General features: G+C 40.0%; 7 protein-coding genes across 17 annotated transcripts in view; 2 read left to right on the top strand and 5 right to left on the bottom strand.

The window, feature by feature from the left end:
* LOC139811296 (BTB/POZ domain-containing protein 7) overlaps positions 1-5554 on the bottom strand; it is a 53394-nt gene extending 47840 nt beyond the window's left edge. For 3 of the 9 annotated variants that reach the window (XR_011731599.1, XM_071775485.1, XM_071775481.1), the window contains exons 1-9: positions 4536-4865; positions 3218-3475; positions 2552-2934; positions 1888-2438; positions 1638-1801; positions 1177-1561; positions 935-1087; positions 686-842; positions 253-431 (exon numbers count right to left, since the gene is read on the bottom strand). Coding sequence is in view for 8 of the 9 variants with exons in the window: in XM_071775485.1 (XP_071631586.1) it covers positions 253-431; positions 686-842; positions 935-1087; positions 1177-1561; positions 1638-1801; positions 1888-2438; positions 2552-2934; positions 3218-3456 (2211 nt within the window). In the remaining variant the exon portion in view is untranslated. Of the gene's footprint in view, positions 1-252; positions 432-685; positions 843-934; positions 1088-1176; positions 1562-1637; positions 1802-1887; positions 2439-2551; positions 2935-3217; positions 3476-4289; positions 4452-4535; positions 4866-5316 lie in introns of those variants that run through there. The other 6 variants (XM_071775479.1, XM_071775477.1, XM_071775483.1 and 3 more) reach the window with 6 other exon arrangements.
* Positions 5555-6035: 481 nt separating this feature from the next.
* Positions 6036-7788, bottom strand: Dhrs4 (dehydrogenase/reductase (SDR family) member 4). The gene is made up of 5 exons (XM_071775494.1): positions 7579-7788; positions 7192-7369; positions 6821-7045; positions 6600-6734; positions 6036-6423 (listed from the first exon to the last, which is right to left on the bottom strand). The coding sequence occupies exons 1-5, from the start codon at positions 7740-7742 to the stop codon at positions 6253-6255; spliced, it is 873 nt and encodes a 290-aa protein (XP_071631595.1). The 5' UTR covers positions 7743-7788; the 3' UTR covers positions 6036-6252.
* A 136-nt stretch (positions 7789-7924) lies between these two features.
* LOC139811300 (peptidyl-prolyl cis-trans isomerase E) lies at positions 7925-9866 on the bottom strand. Its single transcript, XM_071775493.1, has 4 exons — positions 9726-9866; positions 9143-9312; positions 8470-8829; positions 7925-8364 (listed from the first exon to the last, which is right to left on the bottom strand). The coding sequence occupies exons 1-4, from the start codon at positions 9757-9759 to the stop codon at positions 8047-8049; spliced, it is 882 nt and encodes a 293-aa protein (XP_071631594.1). The 5' UTR covers positions 9760-9866; the 3' UTR covers positions 7925-8046.
* A 64-nt stretch (positions 9867-9930) lies between these two features.
* Ssadh (succinic semialdehyde dehydrogenase) lies at positions 9931-13491 on the top strand. 2 transcript variants are annotated; one of them, XM_071775486.1, is made up of 2 exons: positions 9931-10072; positions 10413-13491. In XM_071775486.1, the coding sequence occupies exon 2, from the start codon at positions 10440-10442 to the stop codon at positions 11958-11960; it is 1521 nt and encodes a 506-aa protein (XP_071631587.1). In that variant the 5' UTR covers positions 9931-10072; positions 10413-10439; the 3' UTR covers positions 11961-13491. The 2 variants fall into 2 exon arrangements, with proteins under 2 accessions (XP_071631587.1, XP_071631588.1); XM_071775487.1 differs by lacking the exon at positions 9931-10072 and adding an exon at positions 10180-10336.
* LOC139811299 (lipid droplet-regulating VLDL assembly factor AUP1-like) lies at positions 13365-15368 on the bottom strand. Its single transcript, XM_071775492.1, has 3 exons — positions 15127-15368; positions 13939-14846; positions 13365-13712 (listed from the first exon to the last, which is right to left on the bottom strand). Exons 1-3 carry the CDS (start codon positions 15165-15167, stop codon positions 13489-13491), a joined length of 1173 nt encoding a protein of 390 aa, XP_071631593.1. The 5' UTR covers positions 15168-15368; the 3' UTR covers positions 13365-13488.
* Positions 15369-16692: 1324 nt separating this feature from the next.
* On the bottom strand, positions 16693-19195 carry LOC139812210 (type 1 phosphatidylinositol 4,5-bisphosphate 4-phosphatase). 2 transcript variants are annotated; one of them, XM_071776881.1, is made up of 7 exons: positions 18962-19195; positions 18630-18814; positions 18314-18523; positions 18094-18234; positions 17958-18012; positions 17733-17843; positions 16693-17665 (listed from the first exon to the last, which is right to left on the bottom strand). In XM_071776881.1, the coding sequence occupies exons 1-6, from the start codon at positions 19056-19058 to the stop codon at positions 17758-17760; spliced, it is 774 nt and encodes a 257-aa protein (XP_071632982.1). In that variant the 5' UTR covers positions 19059-19195; the 3' UTR covers positions 16693-17665; positions 17733-17757. The 2 variants fall into 2 exon arrangements, with proteins under 2 accessions (XP_071632982.1, XP_071632980.1); XM_071776879.1 differs by having other exon boundaries at positions 16693-17843.
* Positions 19196-19384: 189 nt separating this feature from the next.
* Positions 19385-20861, top strand: LOC139812211 (uncharacterized). Its single transcript, XM_071776882.1, has 2 exons — positions 19385-19818; positions 20094-20861. The coding sequence occupies exons 1-2, from the start codon at positions 19721-19723 to the stop codon at positions 20740-20742; spliced, it is 747 nt and encodes a 248-aa protein (XP_071632983.1). The 5' UTR covers positions 19385-19720; the 3' UTR covers positions 20743-20861.
* Positions 20862-20928: the final 67 nt, after the last annotated feature.

Raw genomic sequence — 20928 nt, 5'->3', positions numbered from 1 at the left:
ATGGCACTCATTCGTAACAACATTTACGGATCACGCACACGGCACTCGAGATTAATAAAAGGAACGCTACATTATGGTTTAATCGTCTCAGAAATCTCTTATCTCCCGTTTCGTATTTTCATATTGATTTTTCCTGGTCTCAATTTACTCATGCAACGTGGATGTATTATTATGCACGTTTTATTACTATTATTGTTATTTTTATAAATTGCAAACTATTTAGAAGCAAGCAGTAACATAGAAAATACTTACTTCGAGAAGATCGGCCACAGTATCGGGTAAGTTAAACTCCCTGACAACGCGCAGTCGCACTTGCCGATTAATTTCGTGTCGCGAAGAAAGCGGCAAACTTATGGCTCGTTGACAACTGGGCGATTGTTTCAATTTCTGCTCTCGTTTCAGCATTGCGGCCATTGTTGCAGAGTCTGGTACTATAACAATCGAATTAGACCTTTTATTTTACATCAATTATAAGTTAAGCCTATTATTTTTCCTTTTATCAATTTTCCATCCACTATTTGATTGATTGATATTAAAAGTTTATATTGAATTTATTATTGGAGCATTCTCACTTTCTTATTATAAGGTTGTCTGTATTTTTATGTCGAATGGATATATATAAAAGTTAAGTTTACAATATCAGTTTTAGCTATATAAAATAGATAATAATTTAATGTTGCAATACCTGGAAATGCAGCTGCAAGAACATCAACACCAGCGGTACCCATAGCTCTCGGTTTCTCCTCAACCATGTACAGCGCATCTGGTATATCCGCTACGTATCGCGGTCTTCGTAATCTCACTAGGTCAGCTTCCTGAATCATTTGTTCTTCCACCAAAGACTAATATCGAATAAACATAGTTTTCGTTAGTATATTCCATTGTCATTAATATGTTTCTGGTTTTGAAAACCATGTATTATATATATTATCACCTTGATTTCTTCGTAATACGGCATAAATAGCCTTGGTCGCACAAAAAATCCATTTTTCTTTCCACCTCTTATCCAAGCATTCACCCTCAAATTATCTCTTTCGTCTCCTATCATGTGACTTGGTGGGGTTGAAACCAGTCCTCTCCTAATAGCCTAAATTATCAATATAAAAAAATATGTATATATTAACAAGAAATATATTTACTTTTAAATAATTTAAAAATGTTTTGTGAGAAATATACCTGTGCTAATGCTTCGCTATTCGGCGGCAATATATGATCTATTCTGACAAGCGGCAAAAGTTCACTTAGTATTTCCCGCAATTCGATGTCGCTGAGATCTCGTTTCTTAATACCCTTTCTCGTCACCGAGTGCACAGTATGGCTAAGCAAATTAGGTTCCCGATCCTCCATTCGACGTACTAATTCGTGTTCGCCCCACTTGAGCACTGCCTGCAGTACTTCAAGTTCGCTCGCTTGTAAAAAATGGCTCTGTAAAACATTCGCTAAGTGGGCGTGATCTAACTGATGAAGAATCGAGGACGAAGCAATTGGCTGAAATTCCTCCCTTAAGTAATGCAACGCTTGTCTGTGCACCCATGCTGATCCATGAGGTTGACTGCCCCACCTGCACGTAATATAATTTTTTTAGTAACAATCTAATTTATAATAGTTGTAAAAGATCTATTAGTAATCAGATTTACTTGAGAACAGTCGGTAGTGATTCCAAGGTGAGATACTCTAAAATAAGATCCTCGCAGCCTTGCGATAATATATCAAGCTCGAGAAACCGTCCAATCTGATACAATTCCATCGCTTCCTCTAATGGGCTTGGTCGCATTCGGCCCGTATGTGTCAGAGCTTGAACCTGCAAATTTAAACAAAAGTATTAACGTATAAAATTAACGTATATCACGTAATGTACGGAATATTTCTATGATAAGATTTTCTTACCTCTCCCAAACTACCAGCACTATTTCCACAACCGCTTCCTCTCAGTATCAATGACAAGTCAACGGTATCTAGATACACAGCATGTAGCAATACTCTGGCATATCGTTTAGGTATCACGCTTTCGTCCAACACTATTCTAGTAGGTATGTGAAGCGCCCTTTCTGTATGATCCTCGCCCGATCTAGTCCGTCTTTGTATTAAATTTCTGAAGAAAGGAGATCTTGCGGAAAGTATCGCTTTGTGACATGGCAGCTCTAATTTGGGGCGAAATCCGTACTCCGAACTTCCACTATCCGGTCTTTGATAATCACTGTCCGATGTGAATACGAGAGCGGCGTCCGCATAATCACCGGTATCCAGCAAATATCTGAGATCATGCTCCAGTGGATTTGGAGTTCCGAACTCTTCTCCGAGTCGCCGGAGTAGGTTCGCTTCCAAAGTCGCATCGTGCGGACAAATATCACCAGTGTAAAGATATCGTAATAACGCTGAGAACATCTGCACCTCGAGATGCGGAGTCCGTAGCTCCAAACATATTCTAGCACCATATCCTGCAATTTTTTTTATGAAATATACATATAATGCGTGAACAATATAACAGCATCTCGTTTAATATTAATTTTCAAATTATAAAAGAAATGTAAACTATCGTTAAAATACATACCAGGACAACCAGCCAACAAATCCCTAAAGTATGGGCATCTGGCGGAAAGCACGGCTCTATGAACGGGAAAACACGCTCCTCTATATACAAGATCCACATCGGAGCAATGTTTGTAATCATATAACATCGACAGATCTTGCTTAAAAGTAGCAGCTGGCGGTCTGGCTAATTCGGCTTGAACATGAAGATCTTTCAACGCAGCTAACGCCTCATACTCTTCAAGCAAAGCGGTCGCTTCTAAGTGACTCCATGTGGACACCAGGTCTCTAATAATTCTACCATGATCACACGCTTTAGAGGAGCGGCGTCTCCTAATAAATTTCTTGCGCAGCGTCGCAAATCCTGTCATCTTCTTCTTTTTCTCTCTATACATGAATAAACAACTATAGAAAGTTTGATGCGCGATCAAATCTATAACTCTCATCTATGAATCGTTATCTACTTATATATTATAAAATATGATACAGCATATTACTTTTACTGTTTAAACTCATTATTTCTCTGCATTTCCTATTTGAAATAATACTCTTAAAGATAGTCATTGTTCAAAGCGCTTTACACGCTTCGTAAAACACGAACTAAATATTTTATTATTTAAAAACTTAAACGCTAAGCAAAATGACATTACGAATATTGCAAATTGTATAAAACGTTGATAATATGTACCTAACTGCAATGCCATGTTGTTCCGGACTACTTGACGCCGAGAGTCTGGCTGCTTGGACCGAATCTCCACCTACACTGGTGATGCTTGATGATGCAGAAGCACCCATTCTATGTGTCATGTGAGAGGCATCTCCAAGCTGTCTTCTCATGAACCAGGAGTCCCTTTTATCGGTATTATCTATACCCCTTATGCGTCTGCGTTGTAACACACACGGTGTCAAAATACGAAGTACATTCATTGCTCACCCAGACGACAGCCTAAAACAAATAAGTGTAGCACATATTAGCGGTAAAGATTTATAGGCAATTTAATGTAACAATATATAAGATTTTAGAGCAAAATTATTAGGTTGGAGACAAATGCAAAGATAAATAATCTATGCGTGACATATTAATATCAATGTCTTATTTATAGCTTCTCACACATCTCTTATAACTGTCTACATATAATTATACCTTCTTTTCTAATAAACAGCTATCTAGTCATGAAATTGGATACAGATATGGCGTTATAGTCACTAAATATTTGTCCCCATTTCAAAACCATGTTTGCATTTGCCTACCCAAATGTTTTACTTAAGATTACAAACGTGAGACCCATGTTTATGCAAGCAGGACATTTTAGTTCAAGCAAATTGTAGCTACATTAGAAAACACGTCGTCAAGTACTGACGTTAAACACATTTAAATTTGCCGATCTTGCTCCGATTCCGATTTGAATGTACAAATGGTGCTTGCGTGGTTGAGACAGCATGGATAAGTAACGTGCACAAACGGAACTCCAGAGCTCCGAGTCGACGAGATTTGACGTATCGAGAGTGCATAGCGACAGATCCCGACGAGCGTTCCCCGGGAGGTAACGCTACGCGACCACGGAGGCGGGGGAAAAGGACAGCTCGGACATCCAGCGAGGATCGCGGAAATCGGTGCCGTGAGACACGCACGTTTCCTCGACAGGGAGCTTCCCCGTCTAATGAGGCACGACGGTGTCAGGCCGTGCGAGCGCAAATAACGCGTGACGGGCCGTGCAGCCAAGCGATATACGTGACGCGCGAGCAGCAGGTTCACTCACCTTCGCGGTCGCAGGGGAGCAGGGAAGGGGAGAGAGGAAGGAAACGAAAAATAGGAAACGCTCGCGATACAGGTCGAGGATCGCGCGAACGGGGTGAGCGATGGCGAGTCGCGTACTTGCAAACAACACCCGCCGTCGAGCGGGGAATCCACGGATTCTCGCTCGACGACGACGACGACGGCGGAGGAAGTACGGGGGGAGGGGAAGAGCGAGGGAGGGACGCAGTGCTCTCGGCGTCGTCGTTACCTGGGTCTCCGGGACTGGCGTCCCTCATCCATATTACTCGCGGTCACTCGGCGCGACACTCGGCCGCACAAACTCGCGCTGATAATCATCACAAAGCACGACAGCCATGTTTATCAATTCCGCGGGAGGGAGAGAGTCCGAGAGAGCGAGCGCGAGCGCGAGGCCGCGAGCGTGTCCAGCGTCTCTCGTGCGTGCGCGCGCGCGCGCGCGCGGGTATGTGTGCGCGGAGCGGAGTAAATAAAAGCGAGGCGGAGAGAGAGGTGTAGATCTCGCTCGGTCGCGCGGCGCCCCTAACGAACGGTGTCGCCGCCGTCGTCGCCGTCGTCGCCGTCGCCGCACACTCGCCCCGCGCGCGCTGCGGGCGGCTCGAGAGCTCGAATCGAACGAATCGATCGCGCGCGCGCGCGCCGCGCGATTCACGTCAAACGCGACCGCGACGTCAGGACGGCGGACGTCATTGCGCGCCGCGCACCGCCCGCCGCCGCGACGCTCGATGACGACATGGCACGACGCTCGTCACTCGAGAAATGTCAGAAATGATCGCCGCACATGGCCCGATTGCGGCATCGAAACCCGCGCGTTTTTTAGGTGCAATTTCATGGACGTTAGAAACCAGCGGCAATGTCAAGAAAATGTAGTCGGGGAAAAAGTTCAGACCGTCTCAGCTTTTTAGCGTACCGCAAAATTCAACGGAACTTTTTCCCCACTACATTTTCTTGACGCTGCCGCTGGTTTCTAGCGTCCATGAAATCGCAGCTTTTACGTATCGCGCGATACTTACGAGAGGAAAATTATTCGCGTTCTCGCGACGAGCTTCATTCCGACGGCGATCTCTTTCTGGGTCGGAGGTAACGCGCCAATCGCGCGCGGCTTTCCGCTTGACTCCGTGACGTCATTGGAGCGGTGTTTCGCGGAAATCCATATCAGCCAATAGACTGTTGGCTCGACAGGGGAAAAAGCGACCTTCAATTAGATCTTTTTTTTTTTAAAGGAGGTCATAAATGCCTCAACACATGAATTTGCAATCAAAAATCAATTATGAAATTATGATGCGCGAATATTTGCGTGCGAAATAGGAGACCCGAATATGGCGTAAATTCATGTTTTTAAAACATTTTTATGATCCTGATACTTTAAATACACACGCAATGCTTATGCTTCGAAAAGAATGAGGGAAATAAATCGAATTGTTTATAATGAACGTATAACTTCGTTGGTTTTTACTTTACATTTTCTTCATGAAATACTTCTTGCAATTTCTCCACGGTATAAGTACACCAAGTTAGTGCAAACTTATAGATATATGTATGTACAAGAAAATTTCGTTAAAAAATTATGTCCGATATATGTGAGTAATTAAGTGCAACATTTGTGTAATCCTGAATATACATTGTGCATTTGTTTCATTTCAAAGTACATACATTTACATTATGTATGTACTTTGAAATAAAACAAATGCACACGCAATGCTAATGCACAGGTTGAGGAAAACAAATCGAATTATTTATAATGAATATATAACTTTAGTTTTTACTTTACGTTCTCTTCGCGTAATATTTCTTACAATTTTTCAACGTATACTAATATAAGTACACCAAACTTAACTTATAGATATATACAATTTTTCAAAAAAATTCTATAAAAAAACATTTTCATTTATGCACACGCATATACGTATATATACAATATATTAAACGATATGTTATTGTAAAGTGATTTAGAGCCTTGCATTTGATCCACCACTCACTATCATGGTCTCGCCGGTAATATAAGAAGCGTCGTTGCTTGCTAGAAATGCAGCTACGCCTGCAATCTCGTCCGGCATTCCGAGTCTTCTCATGCTACTTTGCATTTTGGAAAGTTCGTGCGCGCCTTCCGTCTCGTACAACTAAAAATAATGTAATAAATTTATGTACGAGATTATAATACATACATAAAAATATAATAATTTATAATTTAAAAGGCTCACAAAATTAAAAATTAAATTAAGAAATAATTTATATTTCTTTAATATAACTTTGACAGAGAATCGCATATAATTTTAAAATAATTGTAGAAAAATACCGGTTTCGAAAATTTAGTCTTTATTATTCCCGGCGCGATGCCGTTTATACGGATCCCATCGTTCGCAAGCTCGGCCATAGCAGCTTTAATCAGGCCCAATAAAGCAGTTTTGCTAATTGAATATACGCCCAGTAACTGGAAGAAGTTGATAATGACATTAATATTTAAATATTTAATAGAAAGAAAAAGATATTAATCCAAGCATCTTTAATTTGACTCACGCTAAAAGGAACATATCCAGCGATTGAAGAAACAATGATGATGGAAGGCGATTTGCTGCATTTAAGAAGCGGCAAAGACTCCTTCATCAGCAGGAATGTACATTTGACATTGACGTCGAAAATCTTATCCCACACTTCTTCAGAGCAATCCAATACTGAGCCGACTGTTGGATTAACAGCTGCGTTAGACACCAAAATATCCAACCCTCCAAAGTCAGCTTTGGTCTGTAATTTTTCACAACCTTATAACTTACTTCTTTGACATGTTAATAATAATTAGACGACGATACAGTCTATAATTGAAAAAGTTATGAAAATGAGGATGTAAACTTTTCCCAAAGAAAGTAATGATTCGTTATTATCTCTTTTACTTTTTCAAACAGATTTTTCCTGTCCTCTGCTTTTCCTACGTGGCAGACGGTACCAGCGACTTGCAAACCCTCGGACTTGAGTTCCTCCACGGCCTGCTTCACGTTCGATTCCTTGCGGCTACTGATCATTACCTTAGCGCCTTCCTGGGCTAAACGTTTCGCTATGGAAAAGCCTATTCTGTGAAGATTCAAAGATCATAACCTAAGATTACAGAATTCATAAACAATCAAAAAAGTAGACGTCAACTATACTATGTTATAATTGATTTTCGTGTTAGTAAATGAGAAAAAATTCCTTAGGATCGAGTTCCTCAGGACGAATGTTTATACATATCGCGCGGAGCATTCAAATTAATGTTAAAAATATTATAAGTATATTCACAATACCCCTCTGTGGATGCAGTCACGATCGCGACTTTTCCTTCCAGTCGGTTGCATTTTATCGTGGAAGGCGCATTGGCACCGAATTTCCGGACACTTTGGTTGATCGTTGTACGCAGCATTGTAAAAGACGTGAGACAAATGTACTTAGCGTTGTGCCAAATCATCATTGCATATCGTACGTGAATCACGGTAAACTTTGATCTCGCAATATTACATCTGTATTACATATACATATACGACATGGACTCGTAATGTTATCTCTATAGACATATACTTTGACACTCAGGTAACGTGCCTTTAAGCTGCGTGATATGACAAAGAGAAAAAGAATATTCTAAATATGCAGGTATATATGTATATAATTTTATTGCTTAACGAAATTAAAGATCTATATAATTATTAAAATATAAAAATTCTGACTTTTTTTTCTTACAAGTTTCGATTTATTACAAAACATATACACAGAAATAATTATACTAATTCTCCGCAGGCAGTTATGACGACTTTCTTTGTCGGCTTGCCTGATTTCGTTCCAAATTTTTCAACCTTTCTAAGTACATCTAATCCACTGAGGACATGTCCGAAGACAACGTGTTTTCCATCCAGCCAATCCGTTCTCGCTGTACACATGAAAAATTGTGATCCGTTTGTATTCGGGCCGGAATTGGCCATCGATAGAGTTCCCGGACCGGTGTGTTTCAATTCAAAATTCTCATCGTCAAATTTATTGCCGTAGATCGACTTCCCACCTGTACCATTGTGATTCGTAAAATCGCCTCCTTGGCACATCTGTGATATTTTCGCTAAGGATTTTTACTTCAAGTTAAAAATAAATAAAACTATCCGAGATACTGTTTTTAAACAGGATAAAAAGAACATGATATTTAAGGATACAAAATCTGGAATAATCCTGTGAAGGATGCTACCCTGATATCCATATCCCTTTTCGTGCGTACAAAGCGCCCGAAAGTTCTCCGCAGTCTTCGGTACAATGTCCGCTCGTAACATCATGATAACTCTGCCCAACTCTTGCTTTCCTATGCTTATGTCAAAGTAAACCTGAGGATTCTGCTTTGCTTTCTTTGATTGCGCAACATCATTTGTCTTCGTACTGTCGTCACTTTTCAATGTCTCGCCCGCGTGTTCTTGCAGCCAAGTGTCGTCCGCCCATACCGGTTTCGACGAACCTTCCTTTATCTTCTGCGGCTTAGCGATATTTACTCTTATTGTCCGGCCAAACAATTCCGAGTCGTTCTGTCAATCAACATGGATTAATTTTGATAAATTATCACGTTACAAACATAAGCAACATGTCACTTTGATTCTTACGTATTGCCAACGATTAGATAAGAAAAAGTCAGATTTATATCAAAGGATTAATGCTTTCTGTATCCTTTAAATTAAAAATTAAATCGTTCAGTTGAAAGTGACTTGTGAGAGTTGACATTATCAATGAATGATTCCTCAAGTAAATTATTTACAACAACAAAGTCTAGAAAATTCTCGATATCAGATTATTGCTATCAAATCATCTGCCAATGTTATTAATAACATTTTACAAATGTACCATGTTATCAATAGCCGCCGCTGCATCCTCTGCTGTTTCAAATTCAATGAATGCAAATCCCCTATGCTTTTCAGACTCATAGTCTAATGGTATTTGGACGTCGACAATTTCTCCAAAAGGTATAAACGCTGCGTGCAACACCTTCTCGTCGACCTCCTCGGCTAAACCACCTGAAAACAAGATGGGATCAAATCGTTAATCTGAACGATAGCTTGCCGCGCAATATTTCTCGGTAATAATCATAGCAAAAGTATACTCCTCAAATATACAAATAAATAATAGCAATTTGCATACATTCAAATGTTTGCAGACCAAACGTTGATTAATTTAATGGACAGTCAAACGTGTTAAGTAATACCTATAACATTTTCTCAACAGAATTATTAACTTTTTGTTGCTTGACACACAGAGAGAAAACTTAGTTCAGAGACAACGAATTGCACGGTCAGAGATTCTGCTGTGAGCAATTATACCGGTTGAATCGATCGCCGGTTAAATTATTCGGAGTTTGGTTTGGAAGTTGAGGTTAAGTGTCACGTGCATTATTCGGTGCATCAAAATATTTTTATTAATTCATACGTGCCTACGTAGATGGTCCGCTTCGTATTGCTGCTCATGACGAGTTTCGTCGTATTTTTCTCAGTGCGATTTCAACGCAACAAACAAGAGCCAGCCTGATAACAAGCGTGTTGACTGAGGGATACCGAGGGACGCCGACGCGTCGACAATACAATCACGGCGTCACGGCACTGTTTACTGCCGAGGATTTATAAGTCGAGGCGCGATGCGATCGACAGCGAGAGGACGTCACTTACATAAGCTCGTTCTGTCAATCGTGCTTTCAATTGACAACACTCGACCGGTCGGACGCTAAATCACGCTAAATGAGCCAGCGCGCAGTATTGTCGTCAGATTAATAACCTGTTAAAGGTAAGTGTTAGAAGCGTTAATAAAATATCTAAAATAAAAGAAACGTGGTTCAGAATTTAAAATACATTAAGAATCAGAGGCAGATTAGATATTAAAAATATATCTGCGATTGTAAACGTGTTTCGCACTCGTGTCACCTATGGAAGGGAGACGTAATCATACATGATTATACTGATAAGCGTATTTCGACGTATATATATCATCACACAGGAAAATCACGGAAGGGTGAATAAAGTTCAAATCAGAGTCAGTGCAACATAATTTGTACATACTTTCAGTTGAAGATCTCTAATTTCTATCGTGTAACTGTTCTTCTATTGCGAATCTCTATTCTTTACAGGATACGTTTGGTCACTTGTGCGAAAGGATGCTTAGAACAAGGTTGTTACAACGGTGCCTGTCGCATCACGTGCCTTTGAGCTGTAGAGCGATGCATCTCCTGAGGGATAATGCGTATATCAATGGGAATTGGATAGGCGCCAGCAGCAAGCAGACGTTTCCTGTTTGCAATCCAGTCGACAATACCGTTATTGCTCATGTTCCTGATATGAACGTTGCCGATACTCAAGTAGCCATCGACGCAGCTGCCAAAGCTTTCGAGACGTTCATTAAAACCACAGCGAAGGAAAGAAGCGATTTGCTTAGAAAGTGGTACAATCTAATGGTCGAGCATTCCGAGGATCTGGCTCGTATCTTGACTAAAGAGAATGGAAAATCCCTCGCCGAGTCGCGAGCGGAAATTAAATATGGAAATTCTTTTGTCGAGTGGTTTTCGGAGGAAGCTAGAAGAATAGGAGGAGAAGTACTGCAGGCTCCTGCGTCGAACAGAGAATTGTTTTTATTGAGGCAACCAGTCGGCGTAGCTGCCCTAATCACACCGTGGAACTTTCCACATGCTATGATTACCAGGAAAGCGGGTGCCGCGCTTGCCGCTGGCTGTACGTGCGTCGTTAAACCGTCCGAGGACACTCCGCTGACGGCACTGGCGCTAGCAGACCTCGCGGAACAGGCAGGCTTTCCATCGGGGATCCTGAACGTACTCACCACAAGTATAACAAATTCCGCTGCCGTCGGCAAAGAGCTGTGCGAAAATCCAAAGATAAGAGTGTTATCGTTTACCGGCTCCACAGCTGTAGGAAAGATCTTATATAAGCAGTGCGCCTCAACTGTGAAACGACTTGGCCTTGAATTAGGTGGTAATGCGCCGTATATCGTATTCAAATCCGCGGATGTAGATTTAGCTGTAAACAGCGCTATGGCCAGCAAATTTCGCAACACTGGTCAAACGTGTGTCTCGGCAAACAGGTTTTTCGTAGAAGCTGATATTTTCGACGAGTTTGTTAAGAAATTTGTGGCAAGAATTGAAAAAGATATCAAGTTGGGAGATGGTAGTAAAGAGGGTATCACTCACGGGCCGCTTATTAAGAAAAGTCAATTGGACATGGTAGACGGTTTAGTAAAGGACGCAGTTCAGAAGGGTGCTAAGGTACATTGCGGCGGAAATCCATTACCAGATCTCGGACCATTGTTTTATGCACCTACTCTATTAACCAATATAACGGAAGACATGCAAATTTACAACAAAGAAATCTTTGGGCCCGTAGCTGTAATTAATAAGTTTTCCAGCGAGGAAGACGTATTGAGACAAGCTAATGATACACCCGTTGGTTTAGCTGGATACTTCTTCTCGCAGGACATATCACAGATATTTAGAGTTGCGCGTAAGTTAGAAGTCGGTATGGTAGGTGCCAACGAGGGATTAATTTCATGCGCGGAAGCTGCTTTCGGTGGGGTGAAAGAATCTGGTTTAGGAAGGGAAGGTTCTAAGCATGGGGTTGAAGATTTTCTTGATATCAAATATGTATGTGTTGGCAATCTTAAATACTAATTATATAAAATGCATTTTGACCACCAGTCACTATTATTCTAGAAATCAAAACAGACAATAATAGGCCATATAATTTAATAATAATATAATATATAATAATGAGAGAAAACTTCCGTAGTGTTCTAAGACTATAATTTTTGGCTATGATTATTTATATGTAATTTTATTATTAATTTTGCTTTTAATGGTTTATGCTCTTTATTATAGTTAATTATAAGTTCTTGTAATAATAAATGTTAAAAACAATTTTATTTTATTTTTTTAAAACTCAAGGAGCTTTATTTTAATTTGTATCATATACATTTATTAAAATTTATACTTAACAATTTGTTATTGTATGTGTTAATATTAAATAATAATATCAGTGAGAATATTAAGTCTCTAGAGTGCAATATATAATTTCATTATAATAGTATAAAAGTATTGTTTTTGTATTATATTTTACTAATCTGCTTCTTCCTATGCGTTATAGATTTTATATTTTTTTATATCACATATAACACGTACAGTACAAAACAAGTCTTCCAAACTTTATAAATGGAGTACAATATATAAGATATATTTAGGAGAAGCATGAATACACTTTTTCCTACATTCACCTATTTTTTCCATAGATATTATATTAGATATTATATGCTTTAATTATATATCGTAATTATTAAGAATTACGAGAGGAACTCGATGGAGAATTTTAGACAGTATATATACGAATAATATGAGATATATAGATATATACAAATCATATAATTATGTAATTATAATTATAATTGGATTTTATAAGTCTATATAGGCTGTTACATAGGTATCCCATACTTTTCTCCACTTACATTACTTCTTTAATAAATCTTTTTTGTGGCGTATTCTTTTATGACTCAATTGTCAATAACTTAGTAATTAAGTATCAAAATGATATGTCGAAATTCATTTAAAGTTCCATTAAAAATAAAAATTTACGTTTTATTGTTCAATTTAACAGACTTATGTAATTTTTATTTATAATATTTATTCTCGTTTATGATTTAAAGATTATAATCTTTATATTATACATATTATATTATATCATTTTATTACACATATTATTTTATATTAAAACTTAAATATATATTGAAATATAAATCTCTTTACATTAAAAATAATATAAATTTTTTTGGCCTCTTGTATGTACAGTCAAAAAAGTATGGTGTGTACCTGTGACATTTTGTTTATCTACAATGACATAATCGATAATTCGATACAAAAGTCTTTATCTCCCTGCTGCTCAAGCGTGTAATTCCGTTATGATCGATAACTGTATTATATAGTACATAACTGATGATTGCATTATTTAAAAAAAAAAATGATTTTTTGCGAAATATTGCTTATGATTATAATGGATAGGTTTTTGTACAATTACGTGTGATCATATTTTAGAAATAAAGATGTATTCACATGAAGTAATAGTAAATATAATACATGAACAGTAAAACATGTTATATAGATGTTATTATAATGACAGTGTTATAACCAGAATAAAACAGTAGTAAGAATGTCAGCAATTTGTCAGTCCATGTTTCTTAATATACCTTTCTCTGGCTTCTTGTATCATTTTAGCTTTCTTCTCTTGGAAGGAAGTAGTGCCCAATACCTTGTCCTTTGCAGAAGATCCACTGGACGACGTTACGGACGATTGAGCTGGCGGATTGGGTTCTGGAGTGTAAGTAACTATGCCATCAAGAATATTGGCAATCGTAACATCAACGTTTCGAGTTTTCACTGCGACAAAAAAATGGAAAAGCAGATTTAATAATTGCTACTGTATTTCAAAAAAATCACCACGCAATCAGTAAGATTAATAAAATTAAATCAAGATTCAGACTAGTGTATATATTAGGTTGACCAATAAGTCCGTGCGGTTATTTGTAAGTAACATTTATAAGTAAAAAACCGCACGGACTTATTGGCCAACCTAATATATATACACATATATATATATACATACTGAGATCTCGCAGAATCACGTTGTGTGGGACCAATGGAAGTACTTCGCTGACTTGACGAGCCATCCTTTGTATTTCTATACTATGTATAACTTGTGAGTTTGGCGTATTTCTGTTGGGACGCGCGCTACTGAGTATTCTCGTGCGGTAACGCTTCTCATACTCCGTTTTGTCCGATACGGTGTGAGAACATGTCTGAAGTCCCAGAGCATCCGCGATATCTTTCTCTACTTCTCGCACAAGTATCTCGTGGTCGGAGTTTCGTCTGATTTTCAGGTACCTGAGTGTGAAAACTGTATAGGGCACGAACATAAACCAAAATACTTCTGTCAACCAGGTTGAAGCCAACGAGGTAAGATGCACAGGTACAAGTTCTGATCTCGACGCTTTGATGGCGACTGGCTGGACAGATGTTTCTATGCTAAACGGCCAGGAATTGAACTTCAACAGAGCGACCTGGTTGTTAGTCGTGCTGAACTCGGGCTGCACGGCCACGCTGTACGTCGAGGTGGAAAGAAATTGTTTTATGTTTGCAATTAGCGTCTCCTTGCTGTTCATATTCATCTTTTGTAATCCCAGCGTGTTACTCAAGGCAGTAGGTAGCTCCCAAACGCTGGGGACTACCGTCTCCGTCGCGCGACGTAGAGCAAAGTGATCCAAAACGGATGCATTATTAGCGATTATTATCCTCGACTGTTTGTCTCGGGGCTCGCTCTCGGGATCGATCTTAACTACGATGCCAAAAGCGATTCTAATGCCGTAACTTAAGAATGCTCGAAGAGAATTGCAATCGGGTAGTAGCGACGCTAGAAGCCAGAGCAGCAATACCACCAAAAGTCGCAGCAGCACAAGTACAAATCCTACTGGCGAATATAAGACTACGAGTAGAAGGCCCCAAACGCTAGGAAACCTAAATTCATAATAACATCATCGATCAAACTTTAATACATTATACACTAATTTTAGACGACAATTATAGTAAAAATTAATCATTTTCTATTTTCTTTGAATATCTTTTACGGTGAATTACGCCATATGATAAAGAACATTATTTGTTCACTTATAAGAATACCTCTTATGCTCTTGTGATTTTCAATCAACGTTTACGACGAAAATAACGTAACTGAATAACGATAGCTGTGTCCGGAGGTTCTTTGCGAAAAGACCTTTTGCAGAAAAGATCATCTCACCTGCTTTTGTTAAACAAATCCTGAATATCAATTTGTGACATTTCTTACATCGAACATCTGTCACATCTGAGGATATAGTACTCGTTGTTCGTATTTTCTTGTTAATATCCAAGCTGTTAAGTCAAGTACCGTTCAGGCTGCGACGTGATTGACCCTTTTTCTCACATATTTCACAGTAACCTCCCAATTGATGCAGATTTTCCTTTTCGCCACTTTCAGCAATCAGCTGTTCCGCAGTTACGTGTGTGTGACAGCGCTAGGGATTTTTTTCGTCCACGTTTTCCTACCATGGGTTATATCATCGTTCATGCGTTCCGCAAGAGATGCGCTATCGACTCTCGACTATCCTATCCCATGCGAGATTCCGGAAACCCTGGAAGTCGATCCTATCATCTAGCGATAATGGAGGATTCACACCGCGTATGAATGCACAGAAGCCCGATTCTCTAACGACAAACGTATGCGTAAACTCTGCTCTAACAGAAAAGCTGCAAGCTTATTGGCTAAAAACTGTGCGATAGCCAATCAATTTGCAGCCTTTCTGTTAGAGCAGAGTTTGCGCATACGTTTCTCGTTAGAGAATCGGGCCCAGTATTATGCCCGTGTCACACTACGTATCGCGGACGCGGATCGGATTGGGATTACGGATCGCGGATCGGATATCAGCCAATCACAGATGAGCTGCTCGTCCATGATTGGCTAGATTACGATCCGCGATCCGCAATCTCAATCCGATCCGCGTCCGCGATACGTAGTGTGAAGAGCACTTTATGCCCGTGTCACACTACGTATCGCGGACGCGGATCGGATATCAGCCAATCACAGATGAGCTGCTCGTCCATGATTGGCTAGATTATGATCCGCGATCCGCAATCTCAATCCGATCCGCGTCCGCGATACGTAGTGTGAAGAGCACTTTACATGAGCGGGACTCAGGGCCGGTATCACAGTCTCCGATTAACGTGATCCTTCGATTAAACTCACTCTGCATCTCTTTCTAACTGTCCCCCTAGAAAGAGACGAAGAGTGAGTTTAATCGGAGGATCACGTTAATCGGAGACTGTGATACCGGCCCTCAATTGGACTACGTCGTCAATTGATTTAAAATAAAAATATCTGATTGGTTGGTTCAGGGGAAAACTCCAGGCATCGGGGGCTGTGAGTGGCTGTGGTCAAACGGGACGCTCCCTTTCTGCTTACCACGCTTACGCGAGTTCTGATTGGCTTCTGCTTTCCTGCTTTCTGCTATTCTGCCAAGGTGTGAATTTTTCAGATATATCATTTCGCGAAGCTGTTTTATCCCACGATTTAGCGAAACTACAATTCGAAAAGTACGGATTGATTTGAATAATCTGTAATCGAAAGCACAAATTACATAACGCGCCGTATTTTCTGTATTTCCTGATTATTTTGTACCTTGTTTGAATAACGTTCCTAATCACTTCTGTATATGTAATATATGTATATATAATACATATATAAATGTTTCGTATGGCAATTAAATATTTGCCCACTTTTTTCTCGGATCGACAAATTTATCCACATGTTATGTAATAAATACAGTCGTTAGTTTTTTACCAAACGGAATTTATTTTTTCAACAAGTAGTATAACATATCCTCCATTATGTGATAAGGAAACTTATATGTATAGAGTTGAGAATAGTTGCTTTAGAAAGAGTTGCCTAGAAAGAAGAGTTGCATTTTGAAAGAGTATTGCAGATTATAAAAGGTATATGACACGAAAACCTAATTAATAAGACTATATTTTCATGACCGATGATATCACGTGTACTTTACAGCGAAAACTGGAAACATCTTACAGTATTCTTCACGTAATAACCAGGGAAATTCTATATTTGGATTTTTATCTCACTAAGTGCATTATTTATATTATTAATATATACATTAGTATCTCCCACGTAGTTTCATTCATGTGTAGCTACAAAATCGATATATAAACCCAGAAATTTATTTGAAACAATGCGATTTTTTTTTATGCTCTTAATACAGATGCTTTTATATAGAATATAGGAATAAATTTAAAAAACAGATTCGTACAGACCCGTATATGGGTTTTAAAACTTACTTCGTACGTACGATTGGAATATTATGAGCACATTTGCACTTTGATTCCATCTGTGTGCACTTAATACGCGTAATGTGTTATAGAAAGCATGTGTGTACGTATATTTGAATATAGAGCGTATTCTCTAGTCAGTAGGTAAAATAAAACTCGCGAGAGCCCATAGCTATTGCTCCTATGCTTGCACATATAAAAGTGCATAGGAACAATTTATTTTTCGTAAAATACAGGCTTCCCGAGAGATTTCCTACGATCGTTAGCTTACCTGAGGAAAGCCTCGCAAACGTTTGCTTTCTTCCCGATCGCGAAACACATTCATATGTGTATGCGTATTATATAAGAATGTATACATGCATTATAATAAACAATACAGATCTGCATACGCACATATGGCCATGTGTATAATATACCTATATACTCGTTCTTGCCTCAAAAGGGCTTGAAATGTCACATTGCTATAAACATTTTGTTCTAAATAGATTACATGACATTCATCTCTCAGTGGGTTTCGATTTATATTACCGGTTGCTCACTGCTGTTTGGGAGACTACATGGGACCCTCTATCAAACTGATCTTCATCGTACAGTAATAAATGCTGCGACCCAGGCATAAGAGCGCCAATAGAAATGCACCTGGAAATGATCCAAAAATGTGATGGACGAATCTTTTAAATAGCGACTGAATAGTAGAAGTTATTGACGACGTATCGACAATTTTCGAAATCTGAGATTACCGCTTATACCTACCAATATAAGCTACATAAATTCCTCCGTTTGTTTTTACATATTTATAGGTCCCGACCTGTAATTGTGTACGGTATAAAATTAACATTATAGAGATCACCAACAAAATACAAACAAGAAATTGAGTTTATACACTTACCGTTACCGCTATAGCAATTACTAAGGCTATAATCCCAACAATAATGAATACAATCCCTCTTCCTCTAGCAAAGTCTGGACCAACGGAAGATATCTTACGGCAATGTGGACATCGAGCCAAAGCGTTATTTAACGTGTTAAACTGTGGAAGGTAACATTTCGAGACAAAATAGCTCTGAAGATCAATAAAACAAAATAACTATAAATCTCTGATGACTCACCAAGAATGTGTCATGGCAATGGGCACATCCCACCCTGCACATGCCCGGCATTGACAGAACCGGCGGCGTAATGGGGCTCGGTGCCAGATTGATAATACGTTTACAATTTGGCCTGGGGCAGGCGATACGCTGCGAGGAGCTCTTACATATGAGCAGACAATTGCACGGACATCGTACGTACTTCTTTCCAGGTGGGGCATTTCGTATCGGCTGGCGAGAAAAGAAGACAATGGAAGTCGGTAAGTGGTAACAAAAACAGCGTCGTGTATCGGTAAACAAACCGCAAGAAAGAAACAATCTTCGACGAGACGCGTACCGTGGCCTCGTTACACTGACAACACTTAACGACGTGCTGATCCCTCTTGCCGGAAATGTCTATCATTGCCTGGCAAACCCTGCAGGTGACCATCGGCATGCCGCCCTGGATCGCGGACTGGTACGGCGGCGGCAGCTCGTCCGGCCCGATCGTGGAGACGGTGTGCACCGTCGACTGCGTCTCGTCTGAAACGACAGTTTCGGAATGTAAAGTGACACACCCGACCGACGGACGGGGCGTCCCCGGGAAAGGGCGGCCGCCGCGCTTCTCGCTTCTCCTCTCGGCAGCGTGAATTCGCGCGGGGCAGCAACCTAAACCTCCGTGTAACTCACCGATCGCATCGCCGATGGCATCGTTGCCCTGCGAGCTATACGTGACGTTCTCGTTCTTCAGCAGCGGCTGCCGCTCGCCCTCCTTGCCGTCCCCCATGCCCCCAACGACGACGGGACCAACTCGCTGTCACGGCACGACGGACACGGTTCGCTTCTATTGTTTGACAGAACGGCTCCCGGTGCATCGATGACAAGGATGACAAAATACGAATTCCCCCCTCCGCGCTGTCGTCCGCGGCGTCGCGCCAATGCAGATGGGAAACCGCGGACAACCTTCTCACGGGCGTGAGAAAGATCGCGCTGTCCGGTCTCGGAGCGGGACGGCCGTACGGCGCAGCGTCGGCGGGAGAAGGAAGGTGGATCGTGATCGCGCCGGAGCAGGCGGACGGACGTGGAAGCGGTGAAGTGTGTTTCGGAACGTCGCCAGCGCTCTCGTTTTTCCTCACGTTGGCCAGCCTGCGTCGGCTGATGTCGATATGAGTAACACGACGGGACGACGCACGAGATTGGTTATGAGACCGAGGCTCAGGCCGCTCAGGAGATTTTTCTAAAGAGCCGAAGCACCCTAATTCCGATTTAATTGAGCGATGGGGTCCACGAGGCGCAGTACGTCTTGTTGACGTTGTCCCTTCGCAGTTTAAAGCGAATCGCTGAGACCACGCGGCGGACCTCGCGATTGTTTTGCAGGGGCGACGCGTAATTGGATAATCAGCGCGTGTATAAACGGGAAAACATTTCCGTCGACGTTTCACAACAATCATGGAGAGTATGGAGACCGTTAAACATTTGTGGAATGTCAATCAGTTCATGACGCAGCTGAAGAGCCCATTGGTTACGGAGTTACAGATGTTTTACATGTAATTTCCTGCACGTTTTTTTTTTACTGACATTACTTGTAATTAATATGAAGAAATATTGAATCCAGTTAAATTAATCATATTTCAATATTATTATTCGATTATTGTTGTTAAATGTTTGGACATGTGCAAAAATAATTATGTCAAGAATAACTTTGTAATTATATCTTAATAATTAGATCTAGAAAGAAAGAAATTAATTGTACTTTTTTATTTATATATATCAGCAGATTTATAAAAAAATTCTTTTTATAATTTTTGTTAAATATTTTCAGGCAAAAATGTAAAAATCTTAGCAACAGAGTAGAGCTGCCGCAGCAGAATTTTGGGCCGTCAGTGGCGTGTTCGCATTGTGGATCACTTTGGAGGAAGGTGGATCATCAAGTGCGGATAGTAAGTGGCAAAAGAATGTCTAAATCGGTGAAGAAGATCGTGCGAAATATGAATGAAAATCCAGATCAAAAGATTCCAAGAGTTCGTGCAACTTTGGCGTCGAAATCTATAAAAAACGAGATGAGTAGATTGGTCATCAAATGTTCTGTCTGTTCCAAGAACACCGAATTGCCATTCAAGAAAAAGAGCCACTTAAAGCCGAACAAGTTGAATAATTCACAGACAGAGACACCGCAAAGTAACCGCAGTAACCGCAAGAGGAAAAAGAAGAAATCTAAGGACAAGACTGCTGGTTTAAATATCTCAGGTTGTACGCCTGTATCACAATTGAACAAGAAAGATTATAGTAAAACACCTACAGCATCGCCTGTAATCACGCCTAAAACAATACCAAGTGACAAGAGATTGTCTACCCCTCATAAGAAACCCAAGAAACTCAACATAGAGCGATTAAAACGTATTATGGAAAATAAGACGACAGCACCTGCAAAAAGAAAGAACTTGCACAGTTTTCTGGCCGAGCTATATTGAAAATATAGGTATTTATGTGCAATATGTACATATTGTAAATATCCTTGCGGTGTACAATGTACAATAACATTTTTAAAATATTTTTTTATAACATTTTTTAATAAATGACTAAAACGATATGTGAGTTTAATGATTAGAAGTATAATTAAAATTTTGGACTTGAAAATTTAGAACTATGTCTCTGTT

Source organism: Temnothorax longispinosus, chromosome 4, assembly GCF_030848805.1.
Source record: "Temnothorax longispinosus isolate EJ_2023e chromosome 4, Tlon_JGU_v1, whole genome shotgun sequence".
NCBI lineage: Eukaryota > Metazoa > Arthropoda > Insecta > Hymenoptera > Formicidae > Temnothorax > Temnothorax longispinosus.
The sequence above is the reverse complement of the archived record's forward strand: the minus strand, read 5'-3'. Positions and strand labels throughout refer to the sequence as shown.

What these genes read in the sequence shown, in the direction of transcription:
- LOC139812210 (XM_071776879.1), bottom strand. Translation starts at nt 19,058, where the DNA reads ATGGGGGACGGCAAGGAGGGCGAGCGGCAGCCGCTGCTGAAGAACGAG. An exon ending in GTCAGTGTAACGAGGCCACG is followed by an intron (nt 18,524 to 18,629) that starts GTACGCGTCTCG and finishes TTTTCTCGCCAG; the next exon opens with CCGATACGAAATGCCCCACC. An exon ending in TAATTGCTATAGCGGTAACG is followed by an intron (nt 18,013 to 18,093) that starts GTAAGTGTATAA and finishes ACACAATTACAG; the next exon opens with GTCGGGACCTATAAATATGT.
- Ssadh (XM_071775486.1), top strand. Translation starts at nt 10,440, where the DNA reads ATGCTTAGAACAAGGTTGTTACAACGGTGCCTGTCGCATCACGTGCCT.
- LOC139812211 (XM_071776882.1), top strand. Translation starts at nt 19,721, where the DNA reads ATGGAGAGTATGGAGACCGTTAAACATTTGTGGAATGTCAATCAGTTC. An exon ending in GAGTTACAGATGTTTTACAT is followed by an intron (nt 19,819 to 20,093) that starts GTAATTTCCTGC and finishes AAATATTTTCAG; the next exon opens with GCAAAAATGTAAAAATCTTA.
- Dhrs4 (XM_071775494.1), bottom strand. Translation starts at nt 7,742, where the DNA reads ATGATGATTTGGCACAACGCTAAGTACATTTGTCTCACGTCTTTTACA. An exon ending in GGAAAAATCTGTTTGAAAAA is followed by an intron (nt 7,046 to 7,191) that starts GTAAAAGAGATA and finishes GAAAAATTACAG; the next exon opens with ACCAAAGCTGACTTTGGAGG. An exon ending in CTGGATATGTTCCTTTTAGC is followed by an intron (nt 6,735 to 6,820) that starts GTGAGTCAAATT and finishes AACTTCTTCCAG; the next exon opens with TTACTGGGCGTATATTCAAT.
- LOC139811300 (XM_071775493.1), bottom strand. Translation starts at nt 9,759, where the DNA reads ATGAGCAGCAATACGAAGCGGACCATCTACGTAG. An exon ending in GAAGCGGACCATCTACGTAG is followed by an intron (nt 9,313 to 9,725) that starts GCACGTATGAAT and finishes TCTTGTTTTCAG; the next exon opens with GTGGTTTAGCCGAGGAGGTC. An exon ending in CGGCGGCTATTGATAACATG is followed by an intron (nt 8,830 to 9,142) that starts GTACATTTGTAA and finishes GTTGATTGACAG; the next exon opens with AACGACTCGGAATTGTTTGG.
- LOC139811299 (XM_071775492.1), bottom strand. Translation starts at nt 15,167, where the DNA reads ATGTCACAAATTGATATTCAGGATTTGTTTAACAAAAGCAG. An exon ending in GATTTGTTTAACAAAAGCAG is followed by an intron (nt 14,847 to 15,126) that starts GTGAGATGATCT and finishes TTATGAATTTAG; the next exon opens with GTTTCCTAGCGTTTGGGGCC. An exon ending in CGTGATTCTGCGAGATCTCA is followed by an intron (nt 13,713 to 13,938) that starts GTATGTATATAT and finishes TTTTTGTCGCAG; the next exon opens with TGAAAACTCGAAACGTTGAT.